Source organism: Mobula birostris, chromosome 11, assembly GCF_030028105.1.
Source record: "Mobula birostris isolate sMobBir1 chromosome 11, sMobBir1.hap1, whole genome shotgun sequence".
Lineage (NCBI taxonomy): Eukaryota > Metazoa > Chordata > Chondrichthyes > Myliobatiformes > Myliobatidae > Mobula > Mobula birostris.
Window position 1 is genome coordinate 7631436 of NC_092380.1, and position 21576 is coordinate 7653011.

At 46.9% G+C, this 21576-nt stretch overlaps 1 protein-coding gene and 1 long non-coding RNA gene across 2 annotated transcripts in view; one reads left to right on the top strand and one right to left on the bottom strand.

The window, feature by feature from the left end:
• Positions 1 to 21576, bottom strand: part of LOC140204789 (SH3 domain-binding protein 1-like) — a 79067-nt gene that overhangs the window by 4142 nt on the left and 53349 nt on the right. Inside the window, exons 13-18 of the mRNA XM_072271590.1 lie at positions 21259 to 21339; positions 17202 to 17315; positions 15189 to 15286; positions 8541 to 8682; positions 4954 to 5108; positions 2710 to 3174 (exon numbers count right to left, since the gene is read on the bottom strand). Of these exons, the coding sequence (XP_072127691.1) occupies positions 2710 to 3174; positions 4954 to 5108; positions 8541 to 8682; positions 15189 to 15286; positions 17202 to 17315; positions 21259 to 21339 (1055 nt within the window). The remainder of the gene's footprint in view (positions 1 to 2709; positions 3175 to 4953; positions 5109 to 8540; positions 8683 to 15188; positions 15287 to 17201; positions 17316 to 21258; positions 21340 to 21576) is intronic.
• Positions 748 to 17124, top strand: LOC140204790 (uncharacterized). The gene is made up of 3 exons (XR_011887708.1): positions 748 to 1026; positions 3486 to 3585; positions 17038 to 17124. It is a non-coding gene; the product is annotated as an uncharacterized lncRNA (long non-coding RNA).

Here is a 21576-nt window from a genome sequence, read left to right on the forward strand (position 1 = left end):
CGAAGTATGTATATGTCACCATATACAACCCGAAGATTCATTTTCCTGTAGGCATTCATAGTAAAACAAAGAAGTAGAACGTAGAAAAGGACAGCACCAATCTTGGTATCATCCGCAAATTTACTAACCCACCCATCTACATTTTCATCCAGACCGTTTATATACATTATAAACAGCAGAGATCGCAGCACAGATCCCTGCCGAACACAACTAATGCAACAGAACCAATGAAAAACTACACACAAACCCAGAGTGTTATCCAGGCTTTCTGTGTTTTGGATATAGACTTGGACTATAGATTTTTTTTCAGTGTTATCATTTTTTATATTCTGCATTTCTGCCTGACCTTTCTCGTATTTTTGTGCATGGGGGAGAGGGATTGGGGAGGGGTTGACGTGCCTGTTCCATTTTTTTTGTGTGGGGAGGAGGGATTTGTGGGGGGTGAGTTGATGATCGTACTGCTGTTCTTTTCTTTCTTGGTTTCGTGACTCTCTGGAGAAGAGTAATTCCAGGGTTGTATACTTTGATAATAACCTTTGAACCCACGATCAAAGACTGGCAGACAACCAACGTGCAAAAGAAGACAAACAGCGTAAATTCAAATAAATAATACCGAGAACCTGAGTCCTTGAAATGAGTCCATAGGTTGTTGAATCAGTTCAGTGTTGAGGTAAGTGTAGTTACCCACACAGGTTCAGGAGCCTGATGGTTGAGGGGTTATAACCGTTCCTGAACCAGGCAGGACTGCTAACTGTGCCGATGTACACAGCTCACTGAAGGTGGCTGCACAAGTATTAGGGTGGTAAGAAAGACATGTGGCACACTAGCCTTTATATGTCACGGAACTGAAATCTACAGTCAGGAAGTTAAGTTGCAGCTTTGTAAAACTCTGACTGGGCTGCAGCTAGAGTTAGTGCATTCAATTCTGGTCAGCCTATCTTAGGAGGAATGTTGAGGATCGGGAGAGGACACAGACAAGATCTCCAGGACGTTGCCTGGAATAGAGGGCACGTGCTATAAGGAAAGGTAAGACATACTGATGGAGAACCTCGCCCTGAAATGTGGACTGTTTATTTGTCGCCACAGATGCTGCCTGACTTGCTGAGTTTCTCCAGCATTTTGTGTGTGTTGCTCTGGATTTCCAACATCTGTAGAATGCCTTGTCTGTGGTTGTAAGACACACTCGGGAAGCAGAAGCTGAGAGGAGATCTGATAGAAGTTTACAAAATAATGAGGTGCCTAGAGAGGCAGTCAGAATCTTTGCCCTGGGTCAAAATGTATAATAATAGAGGACATACATTTAAAGTGAGAGGAGAAAGTACAGAAGAGATCTGTGGGGCATGTTTTTTTTAAACCATGGAACGGTGGGTGCCTGGAATGTTCTGCTGGAGGGAGCGTGGTAAGGCAAGGATAAAAGACAACGTCCAGGTGGGGATGGCTGAGGAGGTTTGTAGTCAAACCCAGACAAGGGAGACCTTTGAAGTGAGACCACCAGAGACCCCTCTGCTTACTGCAGACGAAATAGGCAGGGGTGACTGTGATGGTGTGTAGTCAAGCAAAATGAGTGAAGCCCCTGTAGTGAGTCTAGAAAAGGCTCTCTAAAACATAGAGAGTAGGGGGTGCCAGATACAGATGAGATAGGACTAATGGAAGGATGTGAAATGCACCAACAGCTAAGGGACAATTGTCTGTACTAACTTCAAAATGTCATCGATTGTCAGCTTGAAGTTTTGATTGACTTTTAAAATCTCTACTGTGAATGGTGATTGATTTTATAAGAAATTCAAATAGATGTACAATTTACCAAATGGTCAATATCCATAACTAGTAAGCCATTTCAGAATAAAAACAGTCATTTTCTGTTCAGATCACTGTTCCCACTAAGCTGTGTGGGTGTACAGCAGCACGGTAACTGAAATGTCCCCACGTACAGAGCCTCTGCTGCCACACAGCTAGAATGGGATGCAGCTAGAAAAAGTTTACGAAGTGTTGAAGATTTTCTTTGTTGAATTTCATTATTACCCTTTAGTTAACAAATAAAATCAAAAGTATGTGATACTTCAATTTTCATTCGAGATAGTCATAGGACGCATATTACAAAAAAAAATTAAAGTGTCGCGCAGTTTTCAGGCCATGTAAAAGTTTCCTGTCCAGAGCAATGGTTGGCCTGTAAGAAAAAAAAACATTAGAGGGAACACTGGTTCAGAATTCAGAACAGTGTGGGTGACAGGGCAACACTAAAATATGTTTAGTCATGGGGTGTGTGTGTGTGAGAGTGTGAGAGAGTGAGTGAGAGAGTGAGAGAGTGAGAGAGTGAGTGAGAGAGTGAGAGAGTGAGAGAGAGTGTGAGTAAGGGTGAGAGTGTGTGTGTGTGTGTGTGTGTGTGTGTGTGTGTGTGTGTGTGTGTGTGTGTGTTCTGGGCCTAATGATTTTAGTTACTTTATTTTATTTTTGGCAATGACAGATCCGATACAGTAGGGCATATAAGTGGTTCTTAGACAGAAACATGAATATGCAGAGGATGGAGGGGTATGGATCAGTTGGTGGTAGAAGGATTAACTTTATCAGTTTAGTTAGTTCAGTGTAACATTATGAGCCGGAGGGCCTGTTCCAGATCTGTACTATACTTTGTTCAGTTTGATGAAATGCTTCTCCACACCCGCTCCACCTTTCCTCCCTCAGCAGCTACCCACCCTTTTCCATGCTTACCACTTTTGTCCTCGGAAGAAGATCCATTCATTTCCAATTTCACTCCGGAAAGCATCACTTGACCGGCCGAGTAAACCCTGATCCTGGGCGTTGCCTCTGGCTGCTTGTCCCAGCTGACCAGCGGGTGGCGAGGGTGGGAGGACAGCGTTTCGGGTATGGTCCGCTTGATCAAGGCCTCCAGCGTCTGCTTGCTCTTGTCCTTGGACCCCAGCTGCAGGCCGTCCGCCGCTGTTGCGCTGGGCAAATCCAGGCTGGTGGTCCGCAGGTGGGAGCGAGGGGCGGGAACGGGAGGGGGAGGTACCGCGGGCACTCGGGCCGGACTGGTGGTGGCTCTGCGGCCGATGGACATCCTGTCCTCGCTGGTGTGGGTTAGGGTGCTGCAGACTGGCTTCGAGGTCCACGGCAGATTGGCTTTCGGCTGTTGTGGGGGAGGGTAGGATGGTCTGGTGGGGCCTGGTTTCTTTGCTGAAACAGAGACACAAAACGCATTTTGTGTTATGGTAGGTGGTGGATCCCATTACATTGGTGCTCCTGGAGCCAAAAGTTTTGCTAATACACTATTCTACATGGGTGCATAACAGCTTGGCACGACAACTGCTCTGCAAATGACCACAAAAACTGCACACAGTTCTGGACACAGTTCAGCACATCTCAGAATTTAACCTCCCCTCCATGGACCCTGTCTACAATTCTTGTTGCCTCAAAAAAGCAACCGACGCAATCAAAGACCCAGCCCATCCCAGACGTTCTCCCTCTTTTCTCCCCTCTCCCATCAGGCAGGAGATACAAAATTCTGAAAGCCCGTACCACCAGGCCTGAGGACAGCTTCTATCCCACTGTCATCAGACTCTCGAAATGGACCTCTCGCACAATGAGGTAAGTTCTGGACCTCATAATCCGCCTCTTTATAACCTTGTGGTTTACTGTTTACCTGCACTGCACTTTCTCAGTGGCTGTTACGCTCTATTCCGCATTGCTACTGTCTTACCTTGCTCTACCTGAATGCACGGTGTGATGATCTGATCTGTGTGAGCAGTTCACTGCATCTTGGCACATGCTACAATAATAAACCAACACGAATACCAAGCACAACTCTGCCACGGATGGTCCCAATCCTGGCTGCGAGAGGGGGTGGGGTCGGGCGTGGGCTAGCAACCTCATCCTGCAAGCACCCAACGCTACAGCCACACCAACAGGACCTCCAAAGGCCTCATCCCCGGGAGAGGGAGGATTTTCGATAGAAGGCTGGCCCAGGACAATGTTGAGTTGCCGTTGGCGGCCTATCTCACAGTAGGAATGAGGGGGCTTAAGAAGAAGAAAGGTAAGCAGTACAAATACGTGCTGTGAGCAAGGTCCCGCAAGGTGTTATAGCCGGGTTTGGTAACAGGGATAAGCTCCCACTACCTACTAAATATCCCCAGTCACATGCACCTCAAATAACCTCTGACAACCAAGTCCAGCTCCTGGCTTTCAGGTGTGGCTAAGTTACTATGCCAGGCAGAACCGTTTCTACTGACAGGAGAAGGGCAAAGCTGGGTTACTGGTGCCTTAAAATGAGTCACTTCGGGCAGATGGGGCTCGTCAGCTCATCTAAGAGAGGAAAACTCTGATCTCAAGCCTCCGCTGCCTTGTAGCTACATCCACTCATGGGGAAGGCTTTGGGAGTAAACCCAGAGGGAAAAATCCAGAGCTGGGCATAGACTCATACTGTACACATACACACACACACACACACACACACACACACACACACACACACACACACACACACACACACACACACACAAGCCATTTTGATTTCAATGATGAATCCACTCGATTTCACTGATGATCCCCGCCTGCACCTTCCTCTAACCACAATCTTTGCTCTTTCCTCACAACTCTGCAAGTCTCCTTCTCTTTGATGTAAAATTCTCACTTTCAATTGAAGCATTTACTAAAATTACTGGAACAGAAACGGCAAACGCAGGAAATACCCAGCAGGTCAGTCAGCAGCTGTAGAAGCAGCTTCAATAGTCTTCCATTCTTCGGTGCATCAACAGCACCTCATTTTCATGTTCAGTTCCCTACCTCTCCTTCCCAGGACTCAAAGTGATGTGACAAAAAAACTCTCTCCAAAGCAGACCACAGCCTCTTCAACCAAAAGGACTTCCCCCCTCCAACCCGAACTGGAATCCTCAACCTGACCCAAGCATCGTCCAATCTCAAAGCGACCAAACTGAGGGATGCTTCTTCACCACTAACCTTTCTTCGCCGAGTTGTTAGGATTCTGGCCGGCGGTAACCTCGGCCTGGACAGACGGGGTCTGGTTCGGTCGGGCTTCCACTTTGCTGGGCCCCTCGGCCACGGGCAAGGGCGGTGACAGTGGGGGAACCGGGGGCTGTTCCTCGCTCAAGCACCTGTCCGGAGAAGCAGATGTACACTTAGCCAGATCGGTCTCAGCATGGTAGTGTGGTGGTTAGCACAACGCTTTACAGTACAGACAACCCGGGTTCAATTCCTGCCACTGCCTGTAAGGAGTCTGTACGTTCTCCCCGTGACCGCGTGGGTTTCCTCCCACAGTCCAAAGATGTACCAGTTGGTAGATTAATTGGTCATTGTAAATTGTCCAGTGATTAGGTCAGGATTAAATCGGGGGATTGCTGGGCGACGTGGCTCGAAGGGCCAGAGGGGCCTATTCCGCACTATATCTCAACAAATAAGTAATTAAAAAAATTTAGTCCAATCACAAACAAGAGCAAACCTGCAGAGGCTGGACATCCAAGTAACACACACAAAATGCCGGAGGAACTCAGCAGGCCAGGCAGCATCTATGGAGAAGAGCACAGTTGACGTTTTGGGCCGAGACCCTTCATCAGGACGAGGAGTCAGAATGAGGGGGTGGGGAAAGGGGAGGGAGAAACACAAGGTGAGAGTTGAAACTGGGGGGAGGGGGAGGGGGAGGGGGAGGGGGAGGGGGGGTGAAGTAAAGAGCTGGGAAGTTGATTGGTGAAAGAGATGTAGAGCTGGAGAAGGGGGAATCTAACAGGAGAGGACAAAAGGCCATAGGAGAAAGGAAAGAAGGGGAGGAGAACCAGAGGGAGGTGATGGGCAGGCAAGGGGATAAGGTGAGAGAGGGAAATGGAAATGGGGTATAGAGAAGCCGGGGGGGGGGGAGATTACCAGAAGTTCGAGAAATCAATGTTCAAACCATGAGGTTGGAGGCTACCCAGATGGAATACAAGGTTTTGCTACTCCAACCTGACTGTGGCTTCACCGCAACAGCAGAGGAGGCCGTGGACTGACACGTCGGAATGGGAATGGGAAGTGGAATTAAAACGGAAGGACACTGGGAGATCCCTCTTTCTCTAGCAGGTGGAGCACAAGTGCTTGCTGAGGCGGTCACCCAATCATCATCGGGTCTGACCGATGTACAAGAGGCCACACTGGGAGCACCGGGACTCACAGAATCACAGGCGGAGCGTCACCTCGCCTGGAAGGACTGCCTGGGGCCCTGAATAGTAGGGAGGGAGGTGTAGGGGGCAGGTGTAGCACTTGTTCCACTTGCAAGGATAAGTGTCAGGAGGGAGATCAGTGGAGAGGGATGAATGGACAAGGGAGTCGTGTAGGAAGCGATCCCTGTGGAAAACAGAAAGTGGGGGGGGGAGGGAAAGATGTGCTTGGTGGTGGGATCCCGTTGGAGATAGCGGAAGTTATAGAGAATTATGTGCTGGATGCAGAGGCTGGTGGAGTGGTAGGTGAGGACAAGAGGAACCCTATCCCTGGGGGAGTGGCGGAAGGTTGGGGTGAGGGCAGACATGCGCGAAATAGAAGAGATGCAGTTGAGGGCAGCGTTGATGGTGGAAAAATTTAATCGCTGTTTTGCTGGCGGCTTCAACTGTATCCCTGAACACATACATGTATGGTTCCTTGAAACAAAGTAAAACACTTCTAGGTGCAGCCCAGGAACATTATCAGGCAGAATTTGACACAATAAGGCACGGACTGAATACAGACAGCCAACAGAGGTTTGAAGGAGATGTTTTAAGAGGCAGTTGGATAGACACGGGGATATTCAGGGAATAGAGGAATATGGATCGTGTACAAGCAGAAGATAAAAGTTTAATTTGGCTCCACATTCAGCACAAACATTGTGGGCCAAAGGGGCTGTTCCGATGCTGTACAGTACAACAGCGGCTACTTTATTAGGTACACCTGCTCATTAATGCAAATATCTAATTGACCAATCATGTGGCAGCAACTCAATGCATAAAAGCATGCAAACATGGTCAAGAGGTTCAGTTGTTGTTCAGACCAAACATCAGAATGGGGAAGAAATGTGAGCTAAGTGATTTTGACCATGGAAGGATTGCCGGTGCCAGATGGGTGGTTTGAGTATCTCAGAAACTGATCTCCTGGGATTTTCACGCACAACATTCTCTAGACTTTGCAGAGGATGGTGACAGAAACAAAAAAAAAAATATAATGAGAGGCTGTTCTGTGGAATAGAGACGTTAAAGGAGAATGGCCAGACTTTTTCAAGCTGACAGGAAGGTGACAGTAACTCAAATATCCACGTGTTACAACAGTGGCGTACAGAACAGCAACTCTGAACGCACAACATGTTGAACCTTTAAGTGGACAGGCTACAGCGCAGAAGACCATGAACATATTGCTGTAGCTCTGGGTTGTTATGGGATGGAGTTGCTAGTGGCAATGCCCAACCCTCCTCCTTTCGCATCTGGCCTTGGGACAGTCCATGGTGGATTAGGGTTAGGGTTAGTGAGTTGTGAGCATGCTCTGTTGACCCTGGAGGAATGGCGAACCTTGTGGGCTGCCCAGAACAATCCTCGCTGACTTGATTTGATTTGATACAAATGATGCATTTCACTGTAAATTTCGATGTACTGTAAATGTGATTGACAAAGCCGATCTTTAAATAAATAATGCAAAAAGAGAGCAAATTAATGAGGTATATCACGGTTCAAGGCCTGTTCAGAAACCTGATCACAGAGGGGAAGAAGCTGTTCCTTAAACATGGAGTGTGGATCCTCAGGCTCCTGTACCTCCTGTAGTAATGAGAAGAGGGTATGTCCCAGATAGTGAGGGCCTTCGTGATTGCTGCTGCCTTCTTGAGGTATCGTCTTTTGAAGAAGTGGACTGGTTTGATTGGTTGAATTTGCAAGTTTGGGACCCAGGCCACTGAAGAAAGGGGAGCAACTAATACATTGGTTGGCCACTTTATTAGGTACCTCTCGTAATTAATAAAGTGGCCACTGTGTGTATGTTTGTGGTTTTCTGCTGCTGTAGCCCGTTCACTTTAAGGTTCGGCGTGTTGTTATTTCAGAGATGACCTTCTGCACACCACTGTTGTAACATCTGGTTATTTGAGTTACTGTCGCCTTCCTGTCAGCCTGAACCAGTCTGGCCATTCTCCTCTGACCCCTCATTAATAAGGTGTTTTTGTGCACTGGATTTTTTTCCCCGCACTATTCCCTGTAAATTCTAGAGACTATTGTGCGTGAAAATCCTAGGAGATCAGCAGTTTCTGATCTCTGTCTAGCACCAACAATTATTTCATAGTCAAAGCCACTTAGATCACATTTCTTCCCCATTCTGATGTTTGGTCTGAACAGCAACTGAACCTCTTGACCATGCCTGCATGCTTTTATGCCTCGAGTTGCTGCCATGCGATTGGCTGATTAGAGCAGGCGTACCCAATAAAGTGGCCACTGAGCATACAGGAACACACAACATCATTTTGTGTGTGTTGCTCTGGATTTCTAGCATCTGCAGAATCTCTTGTGTTTAGGAACACACAAGTTAAATTGATTGATAAATACTGAACCTACTCTTCCTTCTGCACCGTGACCTCCTTGACTGGCGGGGCTGCAGTCTGTGTCGGCTCCATCGAGATACTCTCTTTCTTCGGAGCTGTGTAACTCGAGTACAGGGAACTTGGGCCGAACATTCCTGACACACTGAAATCCAAATCTGCAAAGACAAAAGCACTCTGTGAACACCGATTGGTCAGTAGGTTAAATGGTCACATGGGCATCGTTGGACAGCGTGGGCTCGTTGGCATGGGCGGGACTATTACTGGGAAAGGGAAAGAGGAGGAGGAGGAAAGGATGGGGGAGAGGGGGTAAGAGGGAAGGATAGAGGGGAGGGGGAATTCTTCATAGTTCCTAACTTGTTGAAGTGACAAAATCATTCCTTTTTCACTTCCAGCCGTTTTCTGGCATCTCCAAGGCTGAATGCTCGAAACCACAGTGAACAAAACGGTTCTGAATTGCCTTACTGCTTATTTCCCACCAACTATTAGTGACAAAAAACACTGCCTTTTGAACACAAGCACATGCAGCTGATGCTATTTAAAAACTGTTCACTCCAAGTACAGTGTAGGGTCTGACGGCCACAGAAGTGCACGTGACTGGTGCTAGTTAGAAACTGTTCGGCAACAGTCTCCTGCCCCAGTAAAGTGGCATATTGTCTAAATAAACAATATTTCAAGGAAATCTTGGCTATTTTCTTGATCAGTTTTTCCTCCTTTAAGGATTGTCCCAAATAAATGGCTGCTCTGATTAACCGATGGCCCAATTAATTGGAATGGTTCCTTCAGGCTGTCAATAGCCCAGGGGGTGGAGGTGAGCAGTGGGGACAAGCTCCCACTACCTATTAAATGCTCCCAATGGCGTGCATCTCAAATAGCTTCTGACAACCAAGTCCAGCTCCTCACCATCACTTGTGGCTTAGCGGAACCATTTCTACTGACAGGAGATGGGGCAAAGACAGGTTACCGGTGCCTTATAACCAGTCGCTTCGGACAGATGGGGCTCGTCAGCCATGGTTGGCAGCTCATCTAGGAGAGGGAAAACTCTGATCTCAATTCTCTGCTGCCTTGCGGCAATACCCACTCACGGGGAAGGGTTGAGGAATAAAGCCAGGAGGAAAAATCCAGAACTACTGGAGTCCCTAAGGCAGTCGTACACCGAGTTCAACGCTGACTGGCGACTCCTGCGACGCCACTGGTGCTGAACTGTATTGGTCTCTGCTGTTCCTTTGGATTCATCAGCTGTGTGGAGAGGGGGAGCCTGATCCATGGGGAACAGCTTGCTCTCCATCGTACTGCCTTGGCTTGCATATCACATAGAGAGCTGGGATGCAACATCCATAGTTGACTCCAACCAACAGATCCAACCACAGTTAACTGGAATCCATTGTACTTGAACTTCAACCTTGTACTTCCAGCCCCTCACCTTAAACCTTTCCTATTTAATAATTAGGTGGGGAGAAATGGATTCTATCTCCCCTATAAACACTTCTCATAGTTTTACCTCTTTTCATCAGGTCTCCCCTAAGCCTCTGACACTCAGAGAAAGCGTCCAAGTTTGTCCAACTAATAGTTAATCCTATCTAATCCAGGAAACGTCCTGGTGAAACTGGCACAGTGTCCACACTGCCCCCGCCCTGGGACTGATAGGTGGGGGTTTTCAGCAGTGACATACTTTCTAAAGACTCCCTGGGAAAAAAAATGACAGACCTCCCAGTGACTCCATCAAAATACTGTCACATTAAGTACATTGCCCTGCAGATAGTGGGCATAGCGGTTGGCGCAGTGGATTTTACAGCGCCAGTGTTTGGAAGACTGGGGTTCAATTCCTGCCACAGTCTGTGGGGAGACTGTACGTTCTCCCCGTGACCATGTGGGTTCATTCCAGGTGCGCCAGCTTTCTCCCACAGTCCAAAAAAGGCGTTCTGGTTAGTGTTGGTAAATTCTGGGTACGCTATGTTGGTGCCAGAGGTATGGTAACACTTGCGGGCTGGCACCAGACACATCCTCGGACCGTGTTGGCACAAAACAGCATGTTTCAGTGTAGGTTTCGATGTTTCGATGTACGTGTGACAAATAAAGCTAATCTTTCACCTCCATCGCATTTTCTCATTGGAAAAGAATAAACGGAAAGAAGGAAGTGTCAACAATGAAAATAAATGGGGATATTTGATACTCCACTACCTGACAGAGAGTACAAGCTGCTCGTAACACGGTTGTCGGTTTTGTATCCGAGTGGGCTCTGTACCAGCAGAGGACTCCACGTGGACTTCGCCTCTGAGCACATCTACATGGAGCACTGTCACATCATCATCCATCATCAAGGACCCCCATCCTCCACCACGCTCTCTTCTCGCTGCTGCCATCGGGAAGGAGATACAGGAGCCTCAGGTCCCACACCACCAGGTTCAGGAACAATTATTACCCCTCAAACGTGAGGCTCCTGAACCAGAGGGGATAACTTCACTCACCGCAACACTGAACCGTTCCCACAACCTATGGACTCTCTTTCAAGGACTTTTCGTCTCATGTTCTTGATATTTATTGTTTGTTTATTTATTAATATTATTTTCTTTTTGTATTTTCACAGTTTGTTGTTGTTTTTTTGTACATTAGGTGTACGTCCATCTTGTTATGTGCAGACTTAGACCGTAAGGCCATAAGATGTAGGTGCAGAATTAGGCCATTTGGCCCATCGAGTCTGCTCCATCATTTCATCATGGTTGACCCTTTGTTCCCCTCCTCGACCCCATTCCCCGGCGTTCTCCCCGTAACCTTTGATGCCACGTCCAATCAAGAACCTATCAGTCTGTGCCATAAATACATCCAACAACCTGGCCTCCACAGCTGCCTGCAGTAACACATTCCACAAATTCACCATCCTTGGGCGAAAGAAATTCCTCTGCATCTCTGTTTTAAATGGACACCCCTCTACCCCCCACCATGGGAAACATTCTTTCCACATGCACTCTGTCCAGGCCTTTCAACATTCGAAAGGTTTCAATGAGATCCCCCCCATCCTTCTAAATTACAGCGAGAACAGGCCCAAAGCCATCAAAGGTTCCTCATATGAGAACCCTTTCATTCATGACTTTTATTGATTCTATTGAATTTCTTTGTATTTACTGTGAATGCCTGCAAGAAAATTAATCCAAGGGTTGTATATGGCAACATACATTTACTTTGATAATAAATTTACTTGAATTTTGAGACTGAGCATCTCCCATTAACACTGCTGTTGTGGTGAGTTGACAGATGATGGCGCTGTGGGACAGAATCGCCTCTCAAACCAATCTGACTGGTCAGAACAAACGAAGCTTGAGTGTTGACTGTCGGCCAAGATTCTCCGGATCTCTCACCTTCCCACTGTGCTGTCTGTGCAAAGGGTCGTCCGTGCCTTTTAAAGTCACAGCGTGAATTAGATACAGAATAGAGCTTTCTCTAACCTGTCCCGTCAAACATACCCGAAACTGGGTCATGCTGGCTACCGACAGCGTAAAGAACTCTTGACATTGTCCTGTCAACAATCCCAAAGCAGGGACCTTGCAGATTTGATATAGAGTAAATCTGCCTCTACACTATCCCATAAACACACCCAGGGATCGGACAACATGGGTTAGGTACAGAGTAAAGCCCCCTCAAAGTTCACAAGGTTCAAAGTACAAGGTATGTATACCATAAGACAGGAACAGAGTTAGGCCATTCAGCACATTGAGTTGGCACTGGCATTCAGTAATGGCTGATTTACTATCTCTCTCAACCCCATTCTCCTGCCTTCTCCCTGTAACCTTTGACGCTCTTACTAATTGAGAACCTATTATCCTCTGCTTTAAATATACCCAAAGACATGGCCTCCACAGCTGTCTGTGGCAATGAATTCCACAGATTCACCACCCTCTGGCCAAAGAAATTCCTTCTCATCCCTGTTCTAAAGGGACATCCTTCTATTCTTCATACAACCGTGAGATTCATCTTCTTGCAGGCATTCGCACGAGAAAGCAACACAATAGAACCCGCTAAAAAACCCACACTACAAACTCCACATCAAACACCCAATGTGCAAAGAAAAAAAAAGAACAAATTGTGTAAGCAATAAAAAAAAAAGAAAACAAGTTACACAGAACATGAACTGTGGGGCACTCAGCCACGGAGTCAGGGTGGTGTTGTAGCCGGTCCGGGAGCCTGATGGATGCAGGCCACAGGAACACAGTCAGATCAGCTCTACAGACCTCTACGTTATTCTATTAAATATTGCTAGGCAAGGACAACACAAGTTAGATACAGAGCAAATCTCCCTCTAGATTAGACTGTCCCAATATACACCCCCAGGACGGGGACAGCACAGGCCAGTGTCACGTTAGGCTAACAAGGTGACAGATCTGTGTATGGATGGCCGATAACGATTCTCTCTGACAACAGGGGCCAGTTTCTACCCACCGTTCTGTGCCCTAATTGTAGACATTTCTCCAACTGGTCCCTGGGTGAACTTGAGGGAAGAGGGTGACACCAAGCTCTGATTTGGTTGGTTGATGTCTTTAACTTGCCTCTTTTCAGATTACGACAGCAACATGAAACTCCGCTTGCCCCTCCCAGCATGATATTCGAAGAGCCTGTTGGTGGAGTGACAGCCTGCTCTCCGTGGGCTCTGTCTTCACCTCCCACTCCCTCAGTAAAGCAGGCAGCACAATCAAAAACTCCACCTTCTCCAAATATTCTCTCATCTCCCTTTGGGCAGAAGGTACAAAAGTCTGAAAGCATGTACCACCAGGCCCAAGGACAGCTCCTACCCGACTGTTATCAGAAGGAGTAGCGGACCGCACCACCCAATTTACATCGATGGTGCACAAGTGGAACAGGTCAAAAGCTTTAAGTTCCTCGGGGTCAATATCACAAATTACCTGACTTGGTCCAATCAAGCAGAGTCCACTGCCAAGAAGGCCCACCAGCGCCTTTACTTCCTGAGAAAGCCAAAGAAATTTGGTCTGTCCCCCAAAACCCTCACTAATTTTTATAGATGCACCGTAGAAAGCATTCTTCTAGGATGCATCACAACCTGGTATGGAAGTTGTCCTGTCCAAGACCGGAAGAAGCTGCAGAAGATCGTGAACACGGCGCAGCACATCACACAAACCAATCTTCCGTCCGTGGACTCACTTTACACCGCACGTTGTCGGAGCAGTGCTGCCAGGATAATCAAGGACACGACCCACCCAGCCAGCACACTTTTCGTCCCTCTTCCCTCCAGGAGAAGGCTCAGGAGCTTAAAGACTCGTACGGCCAGATTTGGGAACAGCTTCTTTCCAACTGTGATAAGACTGCGGAACAGATCCTGACCCGGATCTGGGCCGTACCCTCCAAATATCCGGACCTGCCTCTCGGTTTTTTTGCACTACCTTACTTTCCATTTTTCTATTTTCTATTTATGATTTATAATTTAAATTTTTAATATTTATTATTATTGTACTCCAGGGAGCGCTAAGTGCAGAATCAAATATTGCTGTGATGATTGTACGCTCTAGTATCAATGGTTTGGCGACAATAAAGTATAAAGTATGTAAAGTATGTAAGTGGTTCCCTTGTACAATACAATGGTTGCTTGACCTCCCCATCTACCTTGCTATGACCTTGCACTTTACTGTTTACCTGTTCTGCACTTTCTCTGTAGCTGGTACACTTTATTCTGCATTGTTATTGTTTTACCTCATACTACCCCAATGTACTGTGTAATGATCTGATCTGTATGAACAGTATGCAAGCCAAACTTTTCACTGTACCTCAGTACACGAGACAATAGTAAACCAAATCCAATGATGGTCTGGGGCCATACGATTGCCAGCTCTGAAGGGCGGGAGGCTGGATACTTCCTCCCCAAATCTCTCGCTGCCCCATCGACAACCCAACACCTTCCCACTCCAATGTTTTCCCCCATTCAAAGGGCACTCCCTTTTCCACCTAAACGGATTAATTTTGAATATCAACCTACCCATCACCTTCAATGTTCATACCACACTTGAATTTGTTTTAAAACCCTCCCATGGTTTCTCTGCTAGTGCCCAAGACAAAAATCTTATACGGTACAGTGCAAAAGACTTAGGTGCCCCCAACTATACATGTGTGCCCGAGACTGTAACTGCTGAAGAAAAGGAAGGTGGAGGAGCACCAGAGGGAGGTGACGGGTAGGTAAGGAGATGAGATGAGAGGGGGAAATGGGAATGGGAATGGTGGGAGGAGCGGGGCATTTACCAGATGTCCGAGAAATCGATGCTCATGCCCTCGGGTTGGAGGTTACCCAGACAGAATATAAGGCGCTGCTCCTCCAACCTGAGCGTGGCCTCATTGCGACAGCAGAGGAGGCCCTGGACCGTCTATTAAAATTATACTATCGGGGGGAGGGGGCGGCAGCGTAGTGGTTAGCATAACACTTTACAGTAGCAGTGACCTGGGTTCGATTCCCGCTGCTGCCTGTAGCATGTGGGTTTTCTGGCTCTGTTCCGGTTTCCTCCCACAGTCCAAAGACGTACCGGTTGGTAGGTTAATTGGTCTTTGTAAATTGTCCTGTGATTGGGCTAGGATTAATTGTGAGGTTCCTGGACAGCATGACTTGAAGGGCCGAAAAGACCTATTCTGCGCTGTTATCTCAAATGAATAAATCGAAATGGGGCCGTACCTTCAGGGAAGATGCTGTCCGCGTTCTGTATGATGGGCTCGATGACAGACACTACTTGAACCGAAGATGCCGATGCCATGTCCATCATTGACACCTTCCTGGGAAATGAGGAAAACACAAGTGTCAGATCCTCAGTACTCATCAACCAGCTTCAAAATCCCAGCCTCTGCACCTCCCTCTGCAACTGGATCCTCTACAGACGGACTGTGGAGAGCAGTCCAAAGATGTACCGGTTGGTAGGTTAATTGGTCATTGTTAATTGCCCTGTGATTAGGCTAGGGTTAAGTTAGGGGATTGCTGTGTGGTGTAGCTCAAAGGACAATGCTGTATCTTAACAAAGTAAAATAATTTTAAAAAAGTAATGAAATGCGACACAATATAGTATAGTGAACATAAAGGGAGCAGGAAGGACACAAGCTATCTGGAAAATTGACCCAGGTACCTGAGCCTTGGTATCTGGACCCCAACCCACAATCCGTACCCTGGCTGCAGCTATTCCACCCAACTGCACTTTGACCCCAGGCTCATTCTGGACCAATGAATGAGTCAGATACTGGACTGTCAGGATTTCTGATCAACCAGATGCCATATTATTGTTTTATGTCAGATGCCATGGTAACATTTTTATCATTTCTTAATGCATGCATTACTAAATGACCATAAAAGGGGACTGCGTGTCCTCATAACCATATCTTTCTACTCTCAGGACAAAGTGATACAGAACAACTTACTGACCTATGGAAACAGGAGACAATAGGCAATTGTCTGTTTTAGAATGCTTGCTGTGACCGAAGTCAAAGTGGAGTTTATTGTCATATACGTGTGCGCATAGATGTAATGAGAAACTTACTTAGAGAAGTATCACAGGCAAATAGCATCAGATATGCAACACTTACAAGAAAAACATAAATTAAAGATAAACTCTACAAAGTGTTTAACTCTGCCATGGACAGTCCTAAGCCCGGCTGCGAAAAGAGGAGGGTTGGGCATGAGGCTAGCAATCTCATCAAGTAAAAACTCAGAGCTACAGAAACACCGAGCAACACACACAAGATGCTGGAGGAACTGGGCAGGCCTGGGAGCGTCTATGGAAAAAATTACAGTCGACATTTCTGGCTGAAAACCCCCCCAGCAGGACTGGTTGTAGTTGTTTCCACAGATGCTGCCTGCCTGCCTGCCTGCCGAGTTCCTCCAGCATTCTGAGCATTTTGCTCGGATTTCCAGCGTCTGCAGATTCCCTCGTGTTTGTGCTGCGGAAACACCAACAGGAGCTCCAAAGACCTCATTCCTGGAAGAGGAAGGACCTTCGCCTAGAAGACGTGGGAGGTTGTGCAGTGAAAGCAGAAGCCAGAGGGCTGATCAACCTTCGGCCTAGGACAGAGGGCTCTGGTGAGCTGCTCTCGGCGGCCTATGCCACCGTAGGTGCGGTGGGCTTAAGGAAGAAGAAGGTACGAACTTTTGATGAGAAACAACCCATTTCACTCAAAAAAGAAGCAAAGTGCATTGTAGTGCAAAGTGTTTATAGTGCTGCTATGCTGAAGTACTGGTCAGGATGCAGGTAGGTTCAAGGACAGAATGGATGAAGGGCAGTAGCTGTTCTTGAACCTGGTGGCGTGTGGAACTTTGCACCTCTGTACCTCCTGCCCAGCGTTAGCTGTGAGATGATGGAACAGCTTAGGTGATGGGTATCTTTGATGATAGACGTTGCCTCCATGAGGCAGTGCCTGACAGTGGGGAGGGATGTGTTTGCGACGTATTATAATAGATGCAAGATACACTTCGCAATAAGTTAGAAGTATATGTATACATCACCATATATTACCTCATAAAAGATTCCTTTTCCTTGCAGGCATTAACAGGAAAAAAGAAATACAACAGAATTTTACAAAGAAAATTCAGATACCGACAAACAACCAATGAGGAAAAGAAGATAAATTGTGAAAAAACTCAATACTGAGAACACAAGTTGTAAAGAGTCCTCGAAAGTGACCTCTTACCTGACCTTTAACCTACCCTTCATTCCTGGGCCAGAGAAGATTTGGCCCTAGCACAATGGCAATGTTGCTGGGCGTCATTTTGTTCACATCCCGGTATTCGGCCAACTTCGCCAAAAATTTAATGAGATACCTGGTTTTCAAAACAAAACATAGAGATTTATTTTCTCTTGAGATAGATAGTCAGCCAACTGGGGTTGCCTTTGGTGGTGAGCTATTTAACTGTGTGAGGCATCACAAAACAAATAAGGTGACTCTGTACAAAAGTGGGTGTGGTATCGTGGGCGAGTTTGGTTAGAGGGTGGGTTACAGAACTGTGACTTTCTCCTTGTGTCCCATTTGTAGTGGATTCTATTAGAAGGAGTAAGAGTGATTCCCAAACCATACCCTCACAGGGATGGCAAACCCATGGCACACTGGCCCAAAATGGCACATGCAAACATTTTGTTAGCATGTGGCACAATGAGAATAAAGGTCTACTTGCACAGTGATGCCAAAGTCACAATGAAGCAACACCTCATATTCTGCTTGATTAGCCTCCAACCTGATGGTATGAATATTGATTTCTCTAACTTCCACTAACTCCTGGTAACTTCCCCTTCTCTCTTTTTCCATTTCTCATTCTGGCTCCCCTCTTGTCTTTCTCTTCTCCTTGCCTCCCTCTGGTGCCTTTCTCCCATGGTCCACTGTCCTCTCCTATCCAATTCCTTCTTCTTCAGCCCTTTACCTCTTCTACCCATCACCCCGCCCCCAGTTCTTACTTCATCCACCCTCCCCCTCACCTGGCCTCACCTATCACCTGCCCTCTCTTCCCCCCCGCCTTCTTATTCTGGCTCCTCCCTTCCTTTCCAGTCCTGATTTATTTATTGAGATAAGCCTTTCTGGCCCTTCGAGCCAATCTCCCGATTTAATCCTAATCTAATCACGGGACAATGACCAATTAACCTGTCAACCGGTAGGTCTTTGAACCGTGGGGGCAAAACCAGAGCACCCGGAGGAAACCCACATCGTCGTGGGGAGAACGTACAAACTCCTTACAGGCAGTGGTGGGTATTGAACCTGGGCCACCTGTACCGTAAAGCGTTGTGCTAACCGCCCTGATGAAGGGTCTCAGCCCGAAACATTGACTCTTTATTCCCACCATGGATGCTGCCTGACCAGCCGAATCTCTCCACCATTTTGTGTGCGTTCCTGAAGATTTCCAGCATCTTGTGTTTACGAGAATAAAGTGTGTTAGTCCTCCTTTTCTTGATCTTTTATGAATTTGCACTAATGCTCACAATTCCAATTTCCATATTTCTTATGTTTTATTTGAGGTATAATAACAACTTTGTTGGCACATGGCCAAGTGGTTAAGGTGTTCGTCTAGTGATATGAAGGTTGCTAGTTCGAGCCTTGGCTGAGGCAGCGTGTGTGTCCTTGAGCAAGGCACTTAACCACACGTTGCTTTGCGACGACACTGGTGCCAAGCTGTATGGGTCCTAATGCCCTTCCCTTGGACAACATCGGTGGCGTGGAGAGGGGAGACTTGCAACATGGGCAACTGCTGGTCTTCCATACAACCTTGCCCAGGCCTGCGCCCTGGAAACCTTCCAAGGTGCAAATCCATGGTCTCATGAGACTAACGGATGCCTATAAACAATAACAATTTTACATGTAAACTGGGTGGCAGGGTGGAGATACGTCTCTACCAAAGGAGGTGTAAGACCGCTCCTTCCCTCCGCTAGCCTGCAGCTCACCCTTGGACAAGGTGTAGCACTTGCTTAGCCCGCCTGATCAGGGTGACATGAAGCCATGGGAGCAGGTGGTGGATGGTCGTATGAGCAGCTGGTGCATATCACAAGTCCTGATTAAGTGACCACTGACGCCAGGCAGACAATCTCTGAAGAGTATTGATAATAGCTGGCAGTCACCCATCTTGTAAAGATGCTGTCCAGAAGAAGGCAATGGCAAACCACTTTTGTAGAAAAATTTGCCAAGAACAATCATGGTCACGTAGACCATGATCACCCATCTCATGCAACATGGTACTTAAAGGATGATGACTAAAACAATAGAAACATAGAGTCATAGAGTGACATAAGCACAAAACAGGCCCTTTAGCCCATCTAGTCAATGCTGAACTATTATTCTGCCTAGTAGCATTGAATTGCACCTGGATTGCTATTTAAAAATTATACACGCAAAATGCTGGAGGAACTCAGAAGGCCAGGCAGCCAATATGGAAAAGTGTAAATAGTCAACATTTCAGGGTGAGACCTTTTTCTTGGTCCTGAACAAGGACCCTGAACAGAAATATCCACTGTTTGCTCTTTTCCATAGATGCTGCCTGGTCTGCTGTGTGTGTTGCTTTGGATTTCCAGCAAATCTGCAGATCTCGTGTTTGTGATTTAAAAATTATGTTATTTTTCCATTCTCTTTTTCAAAGATTAATATTAGTAATCTTTGAAAATGTTCTCTAAAATGCTTGATTTTATTTCAATCGGTCTCTGTTATAGTTTTATTCATATTAAACAATGAATAAGGCCCAGGATTCATTATTTTAATTATAATTACTTATTCACTAATCAACGATAATCTCTTTGGAAAATTACCATAGAATACAAGAGAACTTTCGATCATCGCCAATTTGGGCGCACGATCTCACCAAGGTTCGCCACCCTGCTCTGCTGTCAGCATTATGGGGGGGGGGGGGGTCTGTCTAATACAAGGGCACAGCTGGTAGAGCCTGCCTCAGTGCGCCTGAGAATCGGGTTCAATCCTGATCTTTGGTGCTGTCTATGTGGAGTTTGCACACTCCCTCTGTGATAACACAGATTGGCCTCCTCTCCCGGTGCCTTGATTTCCTTCCACATCCTGAAAGGCATGCAGGATGGTTGAAGGTTCAAGTTCAAGGTACATTTATTATCAAATTGTGTATGCAGTATACAACTCTGAGATTCATCTTCTCCAGACAGCCACGGAACAAAGAAAACCACGGAAGCCATACAAAGAAAAACATAATTCCTCCCACACAAAAAAAAATCGTGCAGACAGCAACAAAAACATCAAACCCCCAAGCCTCGTTGGCCGCTATAATAAAGGCATCCGTTAGTCTTGCGAGACCATGGATCTGTGCCTGGAAAGTCTTCACTCTCCAGGGTGCAGGCCTGGGCAAGGTTGTATGGAAGACCAGCAGTTGCCCATGCTGCAAGTCTCCCCTCTCCACGACACCAATGTTGTCCAAGGGAAGGGCAAGGGCCGGTACAGCTTGGCACCAGTGTTGTCGCAGAGCACTGTGCGGTCAAGTGCCTTGCTCAAGGACACAACACGCTGCCTTGTCTGGGGCTCAAACTCATGACCTTCAGATCGCTAGTCCAATGCCCTAACCACTTGGCCACGTGCCCACTGTAAAGCACCCTGAACGCAGGTGAGTGGTGGAATCCAGTGGGTGTTGATGAGAAGTGGGGAGAACTTAAAAGATAAATACAAGGAGGTTCTGCAGATGCTGGAAGCCCAGATGAACACACATAAAATCCTGGAGGAACTCAGCAGGTCAGGCAGCATCTATGGAGAGGAATCAAGATGTGATGTTTTGGCCAGAGACCCTTCATCAAGACATGAAAGGAAAGGGGAAGACATCAGAATAAGAACATGGGGGAGGGTGGAAAAGGAGTACAAACTAGAAGGTGATAGGTGAAGCCAAGTGGAAGGGGGAGAGATGATGAAAGAAGAATTGAAAGAGGACAGGATAATATAGGCTAAGTATAAATAAGTCAGAATGGATATTGGGCAGAAGGGCCTTTTACTGTCCTGTTGCTCCTGGTCTACATCAGGAATTTCTGCCTATCCAGCACGTGTACGTTCCCCCTTCCGCCTCACCACGTTAAGACGATCCATTAAACCCACTGAGCCTCTGCTCACTTGCCCAGTACCGAGCTGGTTATCTCCTCATTCTTTACGCTTTATACATGCAAGCTGCCACTGCGCCCCGACTCAGTTCTTGGCCAAGGGCGGGGCGGGGCGGGATGGGGCGGGGCATCGTCGTACAGAAGTGAGTAACCGCCAACCCTCACCATTCTCCCGGGTGGCCTTACCGCAAGTTCTTGTAGGATTCTGCAGGCATCTTGGCACACACGTCCCTCAGCTGTTCTATCTGCTTAGGAAGATCTTTCTCACTGTGCAGGGGAAAATAGACAACATGAGGTTCGGAAGCAGTCTCTCCTGGAACTCGCCTACTCTCTATTTTACGCCCATGACTTTGAACCCATTCTGTCTGATCTTTGATCCGGCCACTAATGGGACCATTTCCCCCAATGTACACCCAATGCCCATTTTATTAGGTACCTCCTTTTCTAATCAAGTGGCTACTGAGTGTAAATTTGTGGCTGTAGCTCATCCACTTCAAGATTCAA